Source organism: Bactrocera neohumeralis, chromosome 4, assembly GCF_024586455.1.
Source record: "Bactrocera neohumeralis isolate Rockhampton chromosome 4, APGP_CSIRO_Bneo_wtdbg2-racon-allhic-juicebox.fasta_v2, whole genome shotgun sequence".
Taxonomy (NCBI): domain Eukaryota; kingdom Metazoa; phylum Arthropoda; class Insecta; order Diptera; family Tephritidae; genus Bactrocera; species Bactrocera neohumeralis.
The window spans coordinates 31,951,222-31,972,798 of NC_065921.1; the positions used below are offsets into that span (position 1 = coordinate 31,951,222).

Sequence of the window (21,577 nt, forward strand, 5' to 3'; positions counted from 1 at the left end):
AGTACAATTTATGGTTGGACGTCTTGTTTTCGATAATTACATTATATTTGGCTATAAGAATAATGTTGTTGGTGGAATGAAACATCATATTAGCAATTAATTTTATTATTTTGCCATAAATGTTTAAAATTACTCTTTTGTTTAAAAAAACCTGACGTTTGTGCGATCTTTACCACAAATTCATTAGAAAAAATTTGACTTCCAATCAAATTAGGGATTTACTTGCCATAATTTGGAAATTTTTATATTTTTAAAGGCCTTCTGCAGATTAAGCGCTTGAAGTTGTGGGGTCTGTTTGCAGAGAGTGTACATATATGTATGTATATAATAATATTATACAAAAATGTGTACATGTTATGTGTTTACATTATCTTGAAGTCAATGTTTATGGATGTGAAGGAGTTGAGAAAATAATATAATGAATAAATGTGCATACATATGTATGTGTGTGTCGTATTGCTCTCTTCGGTAACTTTAGTAACTTGAACCGTTTAAGTTGATTGGAATGAACTATGCGATCATTTCGGCTGTTCGCCATTCGCTTCCACAGTGCTGTCGAGAGAAGTTTGTGTTCGCGCTTATTCGGTTATACAGTCGTATTGCATTTGATTATTCTCAGGTGGTTTTGTTTATTTTTACCAGAAGTGCGCTCTTTCATTTGTCTTAAGGTGTAAGTGAAAACGTTTTTAGATTTCATAGTGCGAAAGCAGCATAATAAAACAGATTTGATAACAGTTTTTTATTATGCTTTGTATGAAACCAATGATACACAAAAGTCGCCAGACTTCTGTGAACGCAATTAACGCGAATAAAGTCAAGCAAAAGACGAGAAAATAAACAAACTTTTTCGCTGTGTAAATTCGTATCGTTTCTTCGCTCACAAAATGAACCAGAGCCGCTTCATTTTGCATTTCTTATTTCCTACTTTTTGGTGGCAAAAAGAGATGTATTGAAAGTGTAAAAAATCAGTTTAAAATGAAATTTTTTTGGATTTTAGAAAATCCAATTTAACCACTGTGCCTATTTATATAATGTTATATATGTATATACATATGTATGTATGCAAAATCCTTATTTAAACGGACTTACTTTTAGTGATTTTATAAAAACAAGTGAATACAAATTAAAGTGCGTTCAGAATAACCAAATAAATTTTATATACACATAAATAAATACAAATATACTGCTGTCTCATAACAGCATTAATGGATCCACAAAGCTATGCATATAAAAAACGTTGCCCTCAAAATAACATGAGCGAACACGAAAAATTAAAATAAAAATAAAATAATTCACAATTATGAGTTTTTCCATAATCCACACATTTCAGTCAAGCCTAAGAAACGTCTAAACCGCTTTCTTAACCATTTTGGACTTACAAAGTCAGAGAAAAGGACAAAAGTCATTATGTTAAGTGAATATGTACATATGTATATGAAAATTGCACCAATTACAAGGTCTGCCGCAAAAGAAACAGGACTGTTAAAAAAAACAACAAAAAATTAATATTTTTCAAAAGTTATATTTTTTTATTCAAAGTAGTTTCCTTGTGCTTCGATACAGCGTTTAGCCCGGTCAATTAGCATTTCAAATGAGTGTTTAAGGTGATTTTTCGCAATGCTCTTAAGAATATCGGTCGTCGCCTTTTGGATAGCTGAAATGTCCTGATACCAGTGTCCTTTCATGAGCAAATGAAGTTTTCCAAATAGGTAAAAATCACAGGGTGCCAGATCAGGTGAGTAGGGTGAGTGATTAATGGTTAATATGGAGTTTTTTGTCAAAAAATCAGTGACAAGCGTCGACCGATGACACGGCGCATTATCGTGCAACAGGCGCCAGAACCCTGCCTCACGGTATTGTGGTCGAGCACGACGAATGCGTGACAAAAAACGCTTCATAACACCAAGGTAAAACACAGCATTAATCGTTTGGCCAGGTGGGACGAACTCTCGGTGTACAGTACCCTCGGAATCGTAAAAACAAATCAGCATTGTCTTTATTTTTGACTTCTGAAGACGACCGACTTCTGATCGTCACATAGGTCCTCACGACCTTCTTGGAATCGCTTAAACCACTCATGCACATTACTACGGGATAGGCACTGATTTATGGTGAAACTTTTTAAATCATTTGAAATGTTTCAGTAAACGTTTTCCCAAGTTTAAAACAAAATTTAATATTTGCTCTTTGCATTTTACGACCGATGACCAAAAGCTGCTGTCACTTTTTGATCGAAAACATCGATTGTAGTTATCCAATTGTCTTAAAATTTTTACGAAATGTCAACAAGAGATCAAACTTTTTATTTCATATACCCACCAATAGGTGGCGCCAACAGAAACAGTTATATTTAAAAAGTTCTGTTTCTTTTGCGACAGAACTGATGGATTTGATCCAATGTCGATTATTTACCATATGCATGAAAGGCGCGCAATGTCAGAAGCACTATTTGTTAAGTTTTTTAATATACTAAACATACCCTATGGTATGTACATACATCTGTATGTACATATGTATGTCCTTAGAGTGCGATGTAGTAGCTACTTGTAACACGTTTTTTCAAATATCTCCTCTATCTTCTTAAGTTTTATGCATGAATAATCCTATATCTAGCGAGTTTAGTTTTGGCTATAACGATCAACTCCTAGGTGTAGTAAACAATTATACACGATATTTTAAAATCCGTTCTTCTTAAAAAATTTGCAGTATTCTCTCTAGGGTGTTGTAGTTAATTGAGAAACTTGAACTCAAAATGCTTATAAACTTTTGTAAAACAATAAATAAATCTAGTTTTTCGTTGATTTTGTCATCTCGACAGTTGGTCCTTAGTTCCTTTTTACGGGCTGCTCTATGCCTGTTATTGTTTACCTTAGTGATCTGATGCTAGCGATTGCAATTTCCACAAATATGGGATGATATACATACTTACATACTTGTAGTAATTAAGTTTTAACACAAGTTATGTTGACTTTTGCCGCTGAAACATTTGTAAAATTCGCAAAATTTGAAGACATGTGTGTGTGTGACATATGCAATATTCCACTCTCTTTTAAAAAAAACTTGCTCTTCAATATGCATACATACATATATAGTATGTATATGATTACGTATCTATGTGTTGTTGTTGTAAGAATATGCATAAATATGTATGTAGTATGTATGTACAAATGTCAAAAACGTAAAGATGTATGCATATGAATGCTACTGACCACTTGATGCAGTGTGAGGAAGTATGGCAACAAATGTGCACTGAAAGCGAATGACAGCCAAAATATTACATTCTTTATAAATGTACTTAAGTAAATATTGTAATGTACATATGTACATATAGTATATGTATGCATGTTACATACAATTATTATGTATATATGAAGGCGTTTAGAAGATATGTATGTATGTATGTGGATATAAATATGCATTTTGTATTTTAAAAATGAAAGAATTCGAAAAGGTGAAGTTTTTAAACGACACGTTAACTGCTTCGGAAGAGATACACTGTTAGGGACAAGCGAGAAGTGCTCGCAGTTCCGCTGAGTTTTCGCGATTCTCTTTTGCATTGGATTTTATGGTCTCCCACATGCTCAAACAGGTCGCTTTCAGGGAGTGCACCAAATGTGCAATACAATATCCAAGTATATTCGCTAATACATAAGTATACAAACATACATGCATATACATACATACATAAATATGCATAAGATATAGAGATCTACATATGTATATACATACATATGTACATATTTATAACGAAACATTACTATAGCGTAAAGAACGCTTATTGGTTCCGAGGTACAAATAAATTCACAAATGAGCAAAAGCAACAGGGAGAACGGTGTGAAAAATGCAACGATTACCGCGAGAAACGCACAATGTGTTTTTGAGACTTTTCACAGTGTTTTTCATAAATTTCCTTTAGTTGAGAGAAAATCGTCGCCTAGACAACATCGTCTTCTATGTTCGAAATCGTCTTCCGATCAAGTCGAATTGACTGAATACAGATAACAAGAAAAAACTATTTGGGACTAAACGAAAATATCTAAAGGCTAAAGGATAAAAACGAAAAAGTGCGTAAACGAAAGTTATCAGTGTATTATACATTTTTGAGAACAAATCAAAATTTATCTTTATAAATTTAAGTATAAAAATTTGATTTTCAATTAGTGCATGTGCCTTGTGCCTTGTGGAAATAAGTGTTGCCTTGAAAAAATTTAATAATTAATATTCATAAATATTAAATTAATGAAAAGCAAATAATTATATATGATTTAATACACGACAAAAAGAAAGTAAGAATAATATTTAACGGATTTTTCAGCCGAATATTCAGCAAAGAGTGTGCCAAAAATTTGCAACAAAGCAATAGCATTAAAATTAGATTAATAGAGGCAGCAGCGTTATTGTTTAACAAATTGTCCTAGTATCTGTGGCACATTAGAGCATAGAATCTTTGAATCTTTGAGTTCTGATAAATTAAAAATATATAGAGCCGCAATAGAACAGCGGATACATCGAAAACTTTTCAAGGTGAGTTTATTTTTAGAAATTCGAAATAGCTGCGCAGAAGATTTGTTTTCGAAATGTGGCTGCTATTCATATTTCATTTTGAAGATTATTTGACAGAGGCAACTTTTTTGGTATATATGTACATATGTATGTATGTATGTATGCATGTGCAATCATGTAGATATTAGATAACATGTAATATATATTATATCTAAGTACATACATTTATACCTCTCCAAAGATACATACATATACATATGTATGTATGTACATTAGAGTGGGTTGACAGATTAACAGGGCGCCAAGAAAATGAAAAAACCGTGTATGCCGAAAATATTCAGCGGATCATTCTAGTCACGTTTGTTTAAGAAAATATGGATCTAAAACAGTTCAGAGCCATCAATTTTTTAGGCGACGTTTAACTTTGCGGGATTATAAAAATTTCTTCGTCAGTTTTTGAGATGTCTGAATAATATTTAATAACTAGGTGCATTTCTACATTCTATTGATCTTTTGCCAGAATCATTTATTCAGTTATGTATTTTATTTTCCGATTGTTCTTCTTTTAATTAAATAGCCGTTAACAACAGCGCGCCAGTCGTATATTCTTTTCGCTTGGCACCAATTAGATATTCCAAGCGTAGCCAGGTCCTTCTCCACCTGGACTTCAACGGAGTGGAGGTCTTCCTCTTCCTCGAATGCTTTCAGAGCTGGAGTGTTTTCGTCCTTCCGGACAACATGACCCAGCCAGCGTAGCCGCTGCCTTTTAATTCGCTGAACTATGTCAATGTCGTCGTATATCTCGTACAGCTCATCGTTCCATCGAATGCGATATTTAAATCTTTCGCGGAATTTTTCTCTCGAAAACTCGTAACGTCGACTCATCGGTTGCTGTCATCGCCCAAGCCTCTACAATAAAGGACGGGAATAATGAGCGACTTATAGAACAGAGAGAATTTACTTTTCAATTGCCTACTTACAAGTAGCACCTGTTGGCAAAAATCCTGTATTTCCACTGACATTGATTGATGGTGTTAATCCGGTTGCCTGCCTTTAATTAAAGAGCTTAGAGTATAACATATGCATATGCGCTTTTAAAGTTGGTCCCGCATTCGATTTTATGAATTACTATCTTTTCCCTCGGCTTCGCTCACATTGAACCCCTTGAATAAATATCAAAGATTATTAACAATACTAATTAACTAATTACATTGTATGTACGTGAAAAGTATACTGCGATGATCACCTTCGTGGTATCAGCATATCTAACGAATTTTTTTTTTCAATTTTGAAGGATATTTTACAAAATTTATTTCTTGTTTGAAAGTTCTGAAGGTTCACAAGGAGAAATATCGTTTCATTTTTATATACTATTAAGATAAATTTGAATTCAAATTAAAACTCGAAGAGACAAAAATAGTCATGTATGTTAGAGTTGTCTGATTTTCTTTATTTTCACTGTCATCGTTAAGTTGTACTGGAGAACAATTCTGCAAAATTAAGGACAGGCAACCGGAAAATAAAATAACTAAATAATCGGTTGTATGGAAGATATGTGATATAGTTGTTCGATCTGTCCGATTTCGACAACTATGTAATAAATTTCTTTAAAACATCTAAAAAAATGAAGAAGAAATTTTTATAATACTGAAAAATTAAACTTCACTTAAAAAATCCCTGACTTGAAACCAGTTTCAGACTCATACTTTCCTAGGCAAAGTTCTTCAGTATGGTCTATAGAAGTCTTCCCTCATACGCGATTAATTAAAAATTCGACCCGCTCTAGTGTACACGAATGTGTATGTTTATAAAAATTCTCATGTACATACATATTACATGCATATAATGCTTATTATGCGTTATAGATATTATATTTTGTATTATTAATCGCGCTGCAAGAAAAATTCGGAAGGTGTCCTGAATATTTACAGCGGATACATAGTAATATTTTATTATTAAAACCCTGTAAAGTGTTGAATCGAACAAACCATACCAGCTGTTAAACTAGAATGAAATTTTGCGATAAATCCCTGGAGAAATATCTACATACATACATACTATATATATTCACGACACATGTATGTACATATGTACACCATTTGAGAAACCCCTTATGCCTGAGACTCAGTTCAAATCTTATAATGTTAATCCCACAAATAAATACTTTGCGTTTATCAAATTTTGTATTGTCATTTTTGTGGTTTTGTGGCTAAACCTGTAGAGAGCTGTAGAGAGCAGCGGTCAAAGAGAATTGACAAATTGAAGACGGCTAATGACAGCTCGGCTAGGACTTACTAGTACAGTGGAGTATTTAATGACGGATGTATCATAAAATATTTCAATTTCTGAAACAGAAAACGCGGAGATCTATGTTTATTTAATTGATGATTTAAGTTGACTTAAATAAGATCATTACGAATATTTATTTTAGAATTTCTCGCAACTTAACTGCATATACCATATACACATATTCAAATGAGTATCAGTTCATAATGTAATGGAATCACATTGTATACGAATGTTTACAAAATAATTCTCTCTCAAACCGAAAAGTGAAAATTTTAAACAGAACTAACTATGTAAGTATATTGGAATGTTCGTATTTTTCTCCCCATTTTTTCTGATGATGCAATATCAATGTGTGTCGTGCCAGTTTGACGGTTAGTTGGTACAAATCAGCAAAAATACCGTAGAATTTTTATTGATGCGCAAGCGAAATGAAAAGATAGAACAGTTTTCAGCATACAAATATACTCGCATTTGTTCAAGCACCTAGATACATATTTACATACATGTGCATACCTTTATATATATATATATAAGTACATATGTATGTATGCATTTGTGAAGAAAGATTACGCTAAAGAACGGCGAAAGCTTTTAAAGCTGACTACTATGTTTACATTATATACATATACATTTATATATATAAACATGTATGTTTATACATACATAAGTAACAAACTGTGTGCATGATTACGACGCTTTTCGTTTGCGACTACACTGCGGCATGAAAGTGAACGCTACAACCATTGCTTTGACACTGAGTTGGCTTTGGAACCCCTGCAATATCTTTAGCAATGCTTATACAAATGTACTTACATACATACTTATGTATATACATATGAGTATGTAATGTATATACGATTATCACTATTTTGTTTAAGCTAGAGATAGTTAAAAATTTGAGAATTGAATTGAAGAGAATTGTAAAAATCTTCTCATTTCGAAATTATAAATATAATATTTATAGGATTAAATACTTAAAAGAGAAGTATTTTCGATATTGCTTGGATCAAAACAAGAGGTTGTGCGACAAATACATGTTTTAATGTCAGATCCACGATCCTAAAAGAGATTGAACGAAACTAAACCTCAAGAACTCTGTAAGAAACTTCGTTTAGCACCAAACTAATAAATCTTAGTCAACCAAACTTGCTGAGAATGAATTATTTCTGCATTTCCTTAGACCGTGTGAAAATAGGTGTATAAGTCTTTGAAGGAACCGCTATTGGGTGTTCGATTCCCTAGAAGGCTTATTTTCACCCATATAAGATATAGAGTTTTAAATAAATCTTCTAGTAATAATTTAGACATAATTAAATATTTAAAAAATGCAGTTCAGGAATATTAAATACATTAACAATATAAGTCAAAACAAACTCCTTGTATTAATTTAACCAGAAACAAAAATAAATTTAAACAAGTAAGAAAGTGTTAAGTTCGGGTGCAACCGAACATTTTATACTCTTGCAACTTGCAAAATCAAAGCCAGGGAAATACTTTAAGGTGTAAAACCAATCATATATGTAGAGTAAAGTCACCCGGATGTTCGAGAATCCTGATATTAGTTATATAGGACCAAGCCAAGTTTTCGCTCAAATTTATTTATTTTATGCACAAAAATACACTGTTTTGAATAAAACAAGCTCTCTTATTTTCATTGGAATAACTCACACATTGGTCGATATATGCGGTACAAAGGCACACGGAAGTCCGAAAATCTTTATATTAAGTATATGGTGGCTAAAGGAAGTATTGGTCCGTTTGAACCCATTTTTGACTTACAGACATACCATTATAAGAGAAGGATTATCTCCTAATTTCAGTTATATACATACATATATCACACATTGACCGACTTTTCGATCAAAAGTCAACTATAGGTACCGGGGTCTAAATATTCTAAACAGTTTTTATCGGATTTAAGCAATTTTTGCTCATAAGGTGGCATACAAAGCTTTATCTCGTTACATTAATTGCTTCTTGATTTGTGTACTGGAAACTGAACGAATCAAGTGAAATTTAAAATTGTGCTATATGGGAAGTAGGCGTGGTTGTTATCCGATTTCGCCCATTTTCACACTGCGACCATCTTGGTGGTAAAATTTAATGTCTCTGGTGTTTTTTGTTATTGATTTATCGCGCTTTTAAGGGGTTATATACAGTTAGGAGGTCGAAAAAAAGGCATTTTTCAAGAATTTTTTCAAAGCAAACTATTTGGTTGATTGATTTGAAACTTGGCAGGTATATTATGACAACCTTAAACTATGTTCACATATTTTTTATTGGCAAAAATAATTATCCAGAACATTGATATTGCCAATTTTGCAGAGGTCCGCAAAAAAAGGCCTCTTGCGGTGAGCACGATATCTCTGGACTGGATCATCTAAAATGCAAAAACCAAATAAATTTCATTAATATAATAAATAATCTAGTGACTGATCAAAGAAATTAGCAAAACAAAAAATGTTTGACAAAATGGCGGCTACTCAAAGCAAAAGGTTCGATTTTCGACCAAAATTCGGGTCTTTAATTGTTTTTAAAAATAAGAAATTTTCATCGGATGGAGAAATCCTTCGATTAATTACTAAAAAATATAGTTAAGAAGCTTGTGTAAAAATTTCAGACCGATCGGTTCAGCCGTTTCTGAGAAATCTTGCTCACCGACTTTGAAAACACCGTTTCGAGAAAAACGAGTTTAAAGTTTTGAAAGCACTTTACATGTAGTCGGCGCGCCTTCACTAATGTGTCTATAACTTTGAAACTTTTGAAATTTTTTTAAAATCCTAACTGTATATTTGTAACCCCTTAATAGTTTCTAACAGAACCGTTATATGGGGAGTGAGCGGCATTATCCACCGATTTCATCCATTTTCACACTATTGGTAGAAGTTCTTATAAGATTTGTACTCAGCAAATTTGGTTGCTGTAGTTTAACTGGCTTAAGAGATATGTACATTCAACTTGTTAGAGGGCGGAGCTACGCCCACTTTTTCAACATTTTTTTTTTTCACAGATGCCCCTTGATACTACGATCCTCTGTTCTGAATTTTATACGTTTTCGGTTAATGACGATTTGTGGGCGTGGCAGTGATCCAATTACGCCCATCTAGGAACTTGAATTTCGTTTTGTACTAAGAAACCTACATACCAAGTTGCAACAAGATATCTCAATTTTTACTCAATTACAGCACGGACGGGCGGACGGACGGACGGACAGACAGACAGTCAACCGGATTTCAACTTTTCTCGTCATCCTGATCATTTACACTTATATATATATAACCCTATATCTATCTCGCTTATTTTTAGGTGATACGTATAATCGTTAGGTGAACAAAACTAAAATACTCCCTTGCAACTGATTGCAAGAGTATAAAAATTGTCTTTTCATAATCATAGATATTTGACTAATAAAAACATTCTTATAGATATAAATTTTAAAACATTATTCGGGATCACATTAAAGCAGACGTGTGCCTTTAAGAGGTAATTGGATAATTTAGTAGTAAAAACTTTGAGGCAATCCATACCGAATGTCTATTTTTTGCGTATGTATGTTTGTGAAAAATTTAGTATTGGATAATTGTAGGTTTGCACTATGCTCTATTTGTTGTGATTGAGGGACCGTTTTAAGCGGTGTAGGAACATTGTACAAGCGCCAGAGTCTACCTACTTTAACGGTATGCTTCGGATTGTTATTTTTTTTTAAACAAAACGTCGAAGATAAGCCAAGATTCTATGCCCTTTGCTTCAAATTCTTTTTTAAAGTCTTCCGTTGTCCCCACTTATTTTTTGTCGTTTCAAGAAATTCGAGTTGACCGCAATGCAACCCCTCAATTCACCTCGATTCCATCCCACCATGCTTCACTTTGCCAACAATATTGGTTTTATATTTATCGACCTATTATGCCGAAAATACAAAATTGTCTCTTTTCAACAAATATAGTGTATTGAAGGTTTGCCATACAACGATTTACCTTTGACATTGGTCTAAACCCCATTTTACTACTATAATGATATCTGATTTTCTGGTTGAGTTTTTTCCCGAAAAATGAAATTTATAGCTCCTTTGGTTGATTTTAATACCTAATATATTGCTACGTACTTACATACATATGTACATTGCATGAACATATGTACGATACATATATAATTTCTTGAATATTGCATTAACACTTTTAATTTTATTATTTTAAGTAAATATATGTATGACGACACAGGTAAAAACCTCTGCAATTTGACAACTAACTGTATGTACATACATATGTACATATGCATGTATGCCCTAAAGTTGAGTATCTCCACATCACAAGCACTTTCATACTTACATATGTATGTATGTATGTATGTATGTACAATTATGCGTCACAGTATGTTTGACTAATCTACATTTCTTTCTAAAGAAATAAAACCATATATGGTATATACATACATATATCTTTACTATGCACGTACATACATATGTATGTATGTATGTATGTTCACAAGTATGCATATAATCGAATTTTCGATACGAGCTTGTTTTTGTATATTCATAATATTTCGTTTCTTGAAAATAAATGTATTAATCATGGTCAACCGAACGATCGCCACTTTGTCGATGAGTCACAAGCAAAAATGTGGCTTCAATGGGTATTCATTGATAAGAAGAGGAATGAATCACTCAGAGTACGACTGTAAATATCTACGTAAGTTTATACCTATCCCACAATTAAATCAACTAGTTATAAAACTGGTATTTTTGCAATGTTTTGTTGTACGCAATGTTAATTGTCAAATTTCAGTTAGAAATACACCAGTTTAATACGAGTCTCCGAAGACTTCAGGCAAACAAATGGTGGTGTACCACTCAGAATTGATCGTCCTACGTTGCTCAAGCGGAACAGTCGCCACATGACCAGCTTTGCCGAAGAAACAGGCGACCATTTGCTTCGAAGTGCTTCTTCCACGAACAACTTTCGTTGGATTTGGCTCGTCTTGGAAGACCCACACGGTCGATTGCTGCTTTGTTTCGGGCTCATACGCATAGATCCATGATTCGTCACCTGTGACGATCTTATAAACGTCTTTTGAAGCACCGCGATCGTATTTTTTCAGCATTTCTTTACACCAATCCACACGTGCCTTTTTTTGAGCGATTGTCAAATTGTGCGGGATCCAACGAGAACAAACCTTTTTTACGGCGAGGTGTTCATGCAATATCGAATGTATGCTGGTGGGAGAAATGCATAGGCATGCCTCTATCTGAAGGTATGTTACCTGACGGTCTTGCATTATCAGTTCACGTACGGCATCGATGTTTTCTGGCACAACGGCTGTTTTTGGACGACCTTCACGGAATTCGTCTTTGAGCGAGCGTCGGCCACGATTGAATTCGTTGTACCAGTTTTTCACAGTGCTACAGGATGGTGCTTCATAGCCATACAAAGATTTTAGTTCATCGATGCACTCTTGTCGTGATAATCCACGTCGAAAGTTGTGAAAAATGATCGCACGAAAATGTTCACGAGTTAATTCCATTTTTTGGCCGAGATGAATTTTTTAATTCCCTGTAAATAAAACAATTCACGATTAAATGACAAAACGTTCTGAGTGATGTTACGCTAAAAAATGTCAAACTTTCCAATGGAAATGTCAGATTGCACCTGGCAACACTTAGTGTTGCCTAGGCCAGAAATATATATAGCAGCCTCCGTACTACTTCTAATACAGCTGAACATTTTATAATCTCACAATTAGCGAGGCTCAAAAGCGGGAACATATTTTCAGGTGTTGATGAAACCTGTTATTAAAAAATTGTATATATACGAGTACTTAATATCGTATTAATTTATGACTATAGGTCATGTTCACCGATCAAGGAAATAGAAAAATAAAACGTTACCGTCCAGTTAGTTCATATGTTTTTATAGTGCTTCGGAGATATAAGTACATACATATGTATGTATGTATGTATGTACATATGTATGTATATATTAACCTTATCAGGGTGCGAGGAAAAGCCAAGTAAGAAAGTGAACTAGTTATTTACCAACCTCTTGGAGTGAATATGTCAAAATTTCTGGAACTTATTTGGTGACTGAGTTATAACATTTTGCGTTTGTACGCACAAAATCGTTTATAGTTAGACGTGATTCACCGCCTATGCTTTTCTAAACTCTTGAGTTCACATCACCATTCTATATCAAGGTTTACGTAATACAAATTACCGTTAAAACTTTTATGATTTATTTAACGTTGCTCATCATAAAGAGAACAAAAGTCAACATCGCTTGCACTTTTGTTATGTGCATTTTTGCACTTCTCCTCTTCGAGTCCATGCTTGAAGAACATGAGAACGGATATGAGTTCACGGTATGCACACATAGCTACCATACCATCGCAGTCCATGGATTCGCCAGTGAAGAACTGCAATTCCTTGAATCGGCAGCCTTCATTTGCTTATTCATGTTGGTTTTGAAAACATCAACCTGGTCTGGCGAGTTTTGCTCCAATTTGGCCAAAACCTTCTTCTTGTAGTCTTTGAGGTAGAGCGTAAACGACTTTTTGTCTCCGAATGCAAAACATTCAAACGGTGACAACGTCAACGCCGGATTCGAGAGATTTCTTTTCGAATGTACGCAGTCAGGGGTGTCCCACATTTTTCATGTAGGTTGGTTTTTAATTGTTATTTTGTGTTTCTAATGTAAGTGGGGGCACATATGTACAAGTATATGTATATGTATGTACATACATACGTTTATATGCGTGCATTTAAAAACTTACAGCACTTACAAATAACAGAGATACATACATACACATGTATTGCGATGCTTGACTTCGATTGGTATTGAAGTGTTCATGCCAAATTGGACAGTCAGATGCAGACAGACAGACAGATTGAGAGGCAGAGCCAAACCTCAAATGCGCGCACTCACTAAGTAGAGGAAAGTTATTGCGCAGCATCCAATTTAATTTTGCAATTAGACCTTGTGACCCACTAACAACTGCGAATGCCTCGAGCAAAGCACGGTAGCATGCTCAGATAAGTTGGTCATTTTGGTGATTTTGATTATCACAGGTATAGAAATCGTTAAGCAGACGGCAAGTTTTCGTAGGGTTTTCACAACAATACCACTAGTTTTAAAGATCAGCTTAAAATTAATTATCAGCGTAGTGATTTCTGTGTACCTTATTATTTTTATAAAAAAATAGACTCTCGATACATGTTGTTATTTGTATGGAAATTAACGAAATATAAAAAACAAGAAAAAACGTTAACTTCGGCTGCACCGAAGCTAATATACCCTTCACAGGTGCATTTCTTTTAGTAACTATGTTTTCAGTTTGTATGGGAGTTATATGCTATAGTAATTCGATCTGAGCAATCAATGCGGAGATTACATTGTTGTCTTAGAAAATAATATGTACCAAATTTCGTGAATATATCTTGTCAAATGTGAAAGTTTTCCATACAAGCATTTGATTCTGATCGTTCAGTTTGTATCGCAGCTATATGTTATAGTGATCCGATATCGGCCGTTCCGACAAATGAGCAGCTTCTTGAAGATAAAATGACGTTTGCAAAATTTCAAAACGATATCTTAAAAACTGAGGGATTAGTTCGTATATATACAGACGGACAGACGGACATGGTTAAATCGACTCAGTTTAACATATTGATCATTTATATATATACTTTATAGGGTCTCCGACGCTTCTTTCTGGGTGTTACAAACATCGTGACAAACTTAATATACCCTGTTCAGGGTATAAAAATAGTTGTAATTTGAGATACTTGCAGAAGTATACAGGATATAATAAAAAGATATAAATAACAGAACCAAGAAGCGTCTGGCTTTCTGCGAGGTTAGAAACATAGATAAAATGAACTTCAATATAACAAAACATTTCAGTTTTCAAAACACTTACATAGATACATACATATATGTTTTGAACAACCCAAATGTGAACATTACTTCCTTTTCTGAACTAATTACAGAAAAGCAAAAAAAATAATCACAAAATTAATTTTTGATATTTTTTAGAAGTTAAAATCTAAATACTATTTTCGCAGTGTTCTTCCCTTAATCATAGTTATAATAAATCGATTTAAATAAAAGCTGGAATTGCACGTAAAATCCACTAAAAAATGTTATCTCACAAACAACGCGCATAGCTCTACGTTCTAGTAGTTTTCAAAACAACTTTCTCAAGCGTTCCCTTTGTGCTGATGAACACACGAATATTTATATATGTATGTATGTATATATGTATAATTATATCCATATCTATTTCGATAAGCTTTAGGTGATATAAACAACCATTAGCTGAACAAATTATGCTGAATAGCAACATGTTGCGAAGGTATGAAAAGAAAAGAGAAGTCTACACTTGGGGCACCAAATATTAGATTCCCTCGCAAACTTTAAAAATGTAGGAAGTATGAAGTATACATATGTATGTATGTGACCTGGTCTACGGAAAGGGGGCTTAGGTGTCAAAAAAAAGGAGGACAATTAATGAGACAACGAGAAACTGACGATTATTTTTAACAGCTGTTTCCCAGAAAACTAGTTTTCGCAAGTTAGCTCCCTTTTCGTAGACCAGGTCACATATATGAAGTTGAGGAGCTTTTTCAGGTGCTATTAGTATATAAAAAATAGTTTTACTATATACATATTAACAAGGTATTGAAGTGAAGCTGTTGAAGTGAGAGATTGGAAAAACTGGCGCGCAAAGTCTGTCACCATTGAGATCTGAAACAAAAAATAAATAAATAAAGTGTTCGAAAAATTACAAATAATAATATTTCACTTTATTTTTTATGACCTCACTGATTGCTTTACTATCAGAAAAAAATGTTTTAGTCCGAAATTTTAAATAATTTGAAATAAATAATAATAAAATTTACTTTTGCATAACCACCGTGGAAGTTTAGGTCTATGCTATGTACATATGTATGTATGTATGTATGTTTGTATGTGTATCCAAAAAAATGTATGTTTTCGCTTTCATCGGTTAAAAAGCTTGGATTGATTTACTGCATACCGACGTGGCTTTGACTCAGAAACTTGAGTCATTCTGTTCAATAGCTTTTGTTTCGTTATCGCTACGGGAAGTGCATTGTCCTTGAAAATGATTATGCAAATATAAATAATATTACGCTGCTTGATTATGCGCCTAGATTTTTTACATTATAAATTAAATAAAAAGAAGAAAAAACTTTAACTACAGTAGCACCCAAGCTCTAATATTCTTCACAAATATAAATGATTCCTTACAAGAACTTGATTTTGATCCGTCAATTTATATGGAAGCTATACATACATACATATATGCTGTAGTAACTTGATTTGAACAAATTCGTCTGTGATTGCACTATTTCCTTAAAAATGACGATTCCGATCGTTCAGTTTATATGGCGTACAATATCAACAGTTGAACTCAGCACGACATGCTAAACATTTATGTATATAGTTTATAAGGTCTCCGACGTTACTTTCGTGAGAAACTTAATATACCCTGTTCAGGGGTAACAACTGGAATATACACAAACGAGCTTACGTGAACGGGCTAAAACTTACTGATATAACAAAATTACTTTAAGTATGTGATTTTTTCGTAAACCCAAACGTTTAAAAGATATTAACAGTTAAAGTTTGATTATTTTTGGGAAAATTTTTTATTTCTTATGAATTTTATAACTCAATGAAAAAAAATTATTATAAATGATGAAACTTATATATAGAGTACCAAACGAAAAAAAAAAATTTTTTTTTGATCCACCTTAATATGCATTGATGTTTGACGATGAATATCTCGTAAACGCTTAACTTAATCGAAAAATCATGGGAGGCCATTTTTATAGAGCATTAGATTTTCTACAAAACTATGAGTTTCATCATTCATAAAAAATTTATTTCATTGAGTTATAAAATTCTTAAAAAATAAAAAATTTTCCCAAAAATAATCAAATTTCAACTGTTAATATCTTTTAAACGTTTGGGTTAACGAAAAAATCATAGTAGACCTTTTTTGTAGAGCCTTCAATTTCCTACAAAATCTAAGGAACAAGATATTTTCTCAAGTAGTTGGAAGTGAGATATAAATTTTTCTATCTGATAATAAGAAAAAATAGAAAACTGTATGTAGGTGGACCTTCCCGTTACAATTGAAAACTCATGTTTGGAGAGGCTTTCTTAGAGGTGTCTAGGAACCTATTTTTCCGAGTACCAAACGAAAAAAAAAAATTTTTTTGAATCACTCTAATATACATACATACATATGTACTTAATCTCTTTCTTTATTACTTAAGGCAATAGGAAAATGCTATTAATTTTAGAAACTAAATGGTTTTGGCTAATTTTATTTTATAAAATTTGATGAAACCATAAAAGTTCCCGTCGACCAATATCTTAGCGATATTAAAGGTTATGGCACAAAATGGCATGCAGCTGGACAACAATGAAATCTAAATAATGTTTTGAGTTTGCATTTGTGTTTTTTACAAATATTTTAAAAATATTAAATTATAATAAATGTATTATTTTTAATGCGTTAGCTCTTACAAACAGTTAGCTGAATACTTTATATCTGAAAGAAATCAGTTAGCCAAATGTTAAGCATTTTTGTATTTTGATTTTAAACGGCATTGACTACAATCAATTTTATTGAATCTGATATACTTACATATGTATAGTATGTAAAATTGAGAACAAAGTGAGTTTAGAAATATGATTAGAAAACATATGAGTGTTCAGTTTTCCCGAATAGGTGTAACGACAAAACCAAGAAAAAATGTGAAATAAAATTTGCTACTTTTTGGCTACCAACTAAAATCACTCAGTGGGCATAAAAAACTAAAATTACTTGCATGCCATGCTGCTTCTTGCTCGCCAGAGTGATTGGAGAATACTACTAATGGAACATTCAATTTCTTATGGGTTGAATAAACTTTGAAGGCTCAAGACTCAAGGGCGTACAATATTGTATATTTGCTTTATTTATTTCTCGTGGGTGAACAGAATTCTTTATTACTATTATTTTTTAATATTTCTCAACGATTTCAAGACTCTTTCATTTCACTTTGGCTAATTGCATTATTTTATTATCGAAAAATTTTTCAGTGAATATTTTGGTTTGTTTTAGTATTTATTTCTCCATTGTATTAATTTTTAAGTTCATGAACAAAATTTCCTTTTTTTTGTCATTATAGACAAAACTGCAAGGAAAGAGGAAGGAAAATGGCTCAACCCCAGTTACTGCAAATCAAATTGTCCCGTTTCGACGCCCAACCCTGGGGCTTTCGATTGCAAGGTGGCGTTGATTTTGCCACACCACTGGTCGTGCAGAAGGTTCGTACAAAAAACGTTTGGTTATGTAATTACATATAATATCTCCACGATTTGTACACTTGCGTACAAATATAATATTAATGTAGATGTATAAGTATGTTTATTTCTATATTTATTTATTTTTTTTTAAATATTTTGGCGTATATTTAAATAATATTTTTTTTGCCGTCGAGATGGAGGTCGCAGCGTAGACGTAATAGAGTAATTTTGCGCACGTCTCGCTTACGGCTCTTATTAATAGTCTTGACCGCCGATTCGCTGGACCGGCCGTATATACATACATATGTACATGTACATCTACATTTATAAATCAAATGCGGCTGTTTCAATTTTTTCAAAAATATGTTTCACTTTGGCGAGATATTTCGCTTTTAGTATTCGCAAACCAAAAATATCGCGTGTATATATATTATAAGACAGATATGTTCGTCTATATACTTAAACAAATGTGTTAATTTGACAGAATTCAAGATCTAACTTTTATGTTCTTTACCGTCAGGATCTTTTTTAAGGAAGGAACAGCGCCGACTGATTCTGAATAAATATCATTTGATAAAACTTTTTCTAGGTCATTTGTAAAATATAGCAAAGTACTATACGCACAGTTTGTTCAAGTAGAATTTTGAGTATTTGAACCAATAAATCATCATTAATAACTTTACGAAAAACTCTACGTAATTACGTATTTCACGTTAATAGTAGCTATTATGTGTATTATATGTACATATATACGTAGGTTGCTATATGTATTTCTGGCCTAATAATGTAAATAGGCATATTTATCAACGAAAATGTTTTTTTTTTTTTTTTTTTTTTTTTTTTTGCGATTGCTGTTTTGTTTCGGGCTCATACGCATAGATCCATGATTCGTCACCTGTGACGATCTTATAAACGTCTTTTGAAGCACCGCGATCGCATTTTTTCAGAATTTCTTTACACCAATCCACACGAGCCTTTTTTTGAGCGATTGTCAAATTGTGCGGGATCCAACGAGAACAAACCTTTTTTACGGCCAGGTGTTCATGCAATATCGAATGTATACTGGTGGGAGAAATGCATAGGCATGCCTCTATCTGAAGGTATGTTACATGACGATCTTGCATTATCAGTTCACGTACGGTATCGATGTTTTCTGGCACAACGGCTGTTTTTGGACTACCTTCACGGAATTCGTCTTTGAGCGAGCGTCGGCCACGATTGAATTCGTTGTACCAGTTTTTCACAGTGCTATAGGATGGTGCTTCATAGCCATACAAAGATTTTAGTTCATCGATGCACTCTTGTCGTGATAATCCACGTCGAAAGTTGTGAAAAATGATCGCACGAAAATGTTCACGAGTTAATTCCATTTTTTGGCCGAGATGAATTTTTTAATTTCCTGTAAATAAAACAATTCACAATTAAATGACAAAACGTTCTGAGTGATGTTATGCTAAAAAATGTCAAACATTCCAATGGAAATGTCAGATTGCACCTGGCAACACTTAGTGTTGCCCTAGGCCAGAATATATATAGCAGCCCTCGTATTCCAACATTCACATCTACAGTTGCAATGATGCATGTGTTAATTTTTACAAGCAGCTGCAACATTGTGCTGTGCTATAACTAAAATATTCTCGAACGCCAAGATTTTTTACTATTTTCTTTCTCGAACAATGATATTACTTAGTACAACTCAGTTCAGGGGCAAGTAACATCCATGCGTTTTCTACTAAAGCAATGACTTTAATTCTCTGTGCGTTTATGAGAATCTCCCACCTGTGGTGGTTTAAAATTATTAAAAGAGTGGGCGTCGATGCTCACCCCAATATATTTAATGCTCAAAACTCACAAACTTCTGAATGTCAACAACAAACTTCCAGAGTAAGAGCTTTTCCCACCATCCAATACGTGTGTCGCCTTTTATATTACGGTTTTTCGCAACCCTATGATTGCAATCTGGCAACTCTCAACTTTATCGTAAAGTTCAACATTTTTGATGTTATACATATTCAGAATATTTTGACAAACGACCACTACTTGTGTTGTTTGTCGATGGTATAGCGAATTCATTCGAGGTCATAGATTACTTCAAGACGAATTACGTAAAGTTCGTCCAAAGCCAGTTCTTGATTCTGAAAATATTAATGCTGAAGATTGTGATAACTATAGGTATTAGTGAGACCAGCATACATTCAATATTGCAGAAACATGCAGGCTCTTGTTTCGAAACATGTGACACCGTGATGGATGATGAATCTTTGATTTATATTGGTTGTCAAAAATGTCTTGCAGTATTTTTATTGAAGTTTTTTTATTGAAATTGAAATGAATTTTTGATGACTCATGCCCAGCTCTTGACCGATGCTACGGCTGCTACTATGCCGGTCTCTTTCGACCAATTCAGCGATTTTATCGCAATTTTCGACGACAGGTCTTCCGGAGCGTGGCGCATCTTCGACCACCTCTACACCAGAACGAAAACGTTGAAACCATCATTGTGCGGTGGGAATGGAAACTGTATCGGGTCCATAAACGGCACAAATTTGATTGGCGGCTTGAGATGCATTTTTGTCTTTATGGTAGTAGTACTGTAAAATATGCCGTATTTTCTCTTTATTTGCTCCATGTTTGCGACGCTATAACTCACGAACGACTTTAAAGAAACGACAATCAATCAAACACGTGTTAGCGCGTGAAATGAGTTTTCCAAAAAGGTATAGCATGACCCGATGCGACTAATAAAACTAGAACTACGCGCTTTCAGCGCCAACTAGCGTAAATACCGCAAGACTTTTTTGACAACCCATTACGTAGGAGCGCGAAAATAAACAGGGGTCGACTGAATTTGGTGTTTCCAAATGAGCCGAGTATAACAAAAGCTGTTCGCGTGTGAGGCACTTTCAAACAAATGGTTGCCTGTTTTTGGAAAAAGTGAACATGTCGCAACCGTACGACTAGAAAAACACAGAACAGTAAATTCTGAATGGTACCCAGCCATTTTTGTGCCAGTTGTATCCAGAAATTAGTTGCACCCAAAATTTTTTCTCGAAAATTGTTTTTATAAGGAATAGCCAATTATTAAGAAAATAACAAAACTGTACGTACAATTCATGATATTCATGATTAATTCAAAGGAAACAACGTGAAGTTAATTTAAAGGGACTAAATTATTTTCACCACTAACGGTAGAAATATAGACTCTATTGTGTGCTCTTCTAAGAACGGGTCCTTATAACGAGGCGACACCAAACCAGTTCTAAAATATTTATCAATTGACTTTAATTTGTGGGCTACTGTTAAACAACTTCACACTTCATTAAGGGGGTATTCTACTCTAGAATTTTGAAAAATTCGATTTTTTTTCTATTTTTAAAGTTTAGACCCTTAAGAACATATCCTCCAAAGGATTTTTAAAAATTAAAATTATTTGAAGAGCTACAGTTACTTTAGTGACGCAGTACCTAGCCCGG

General features: G+C 33.5%; 1 protein-coding gene across 12 annotated transcripts in view; it reads left to right on the plus strand.

Moving 5' to 3' along the window:
- The first annotated feature begins 552 nt into the window (after window positions 1–552).
- LOC126756538 (PDZ and LIM domain protein Zasp) overlaps window positions 553–21,577 on the plus strand; it is a 53,852-nt gene continuing 32,827 nt past the window's right edge. For 9 of the 12 annotated variants that reach the window (XM_050469670.1, XM_050469672.1, XM_050469668.1 and 6 more), the window contains exons 1-3: window positions 3,917–4,064; window positions 4,316–4,524; window positions 17,987–18,125. In XM_050469670.1, coding sequence (XP_050325627.1) covers window positions 18,015–18,125 — 111 coding nt within the window. In that variant the 5' untranslated portion in view covers window positions 3,917–4,064; window positions 4,316–4,524; window positions 17,987–18,014. Of the gene's footprint in view, window positions 671–3,916; window positions 4,065–4,315; window positions 4,525–17,986; window positions 18,126–21,577 lie in introns of those variants that run through there. The other 3 variants (XM_050469665.1, XM_050469667.1, XM_050469666.1) reach the window with 3 other exon arrangements.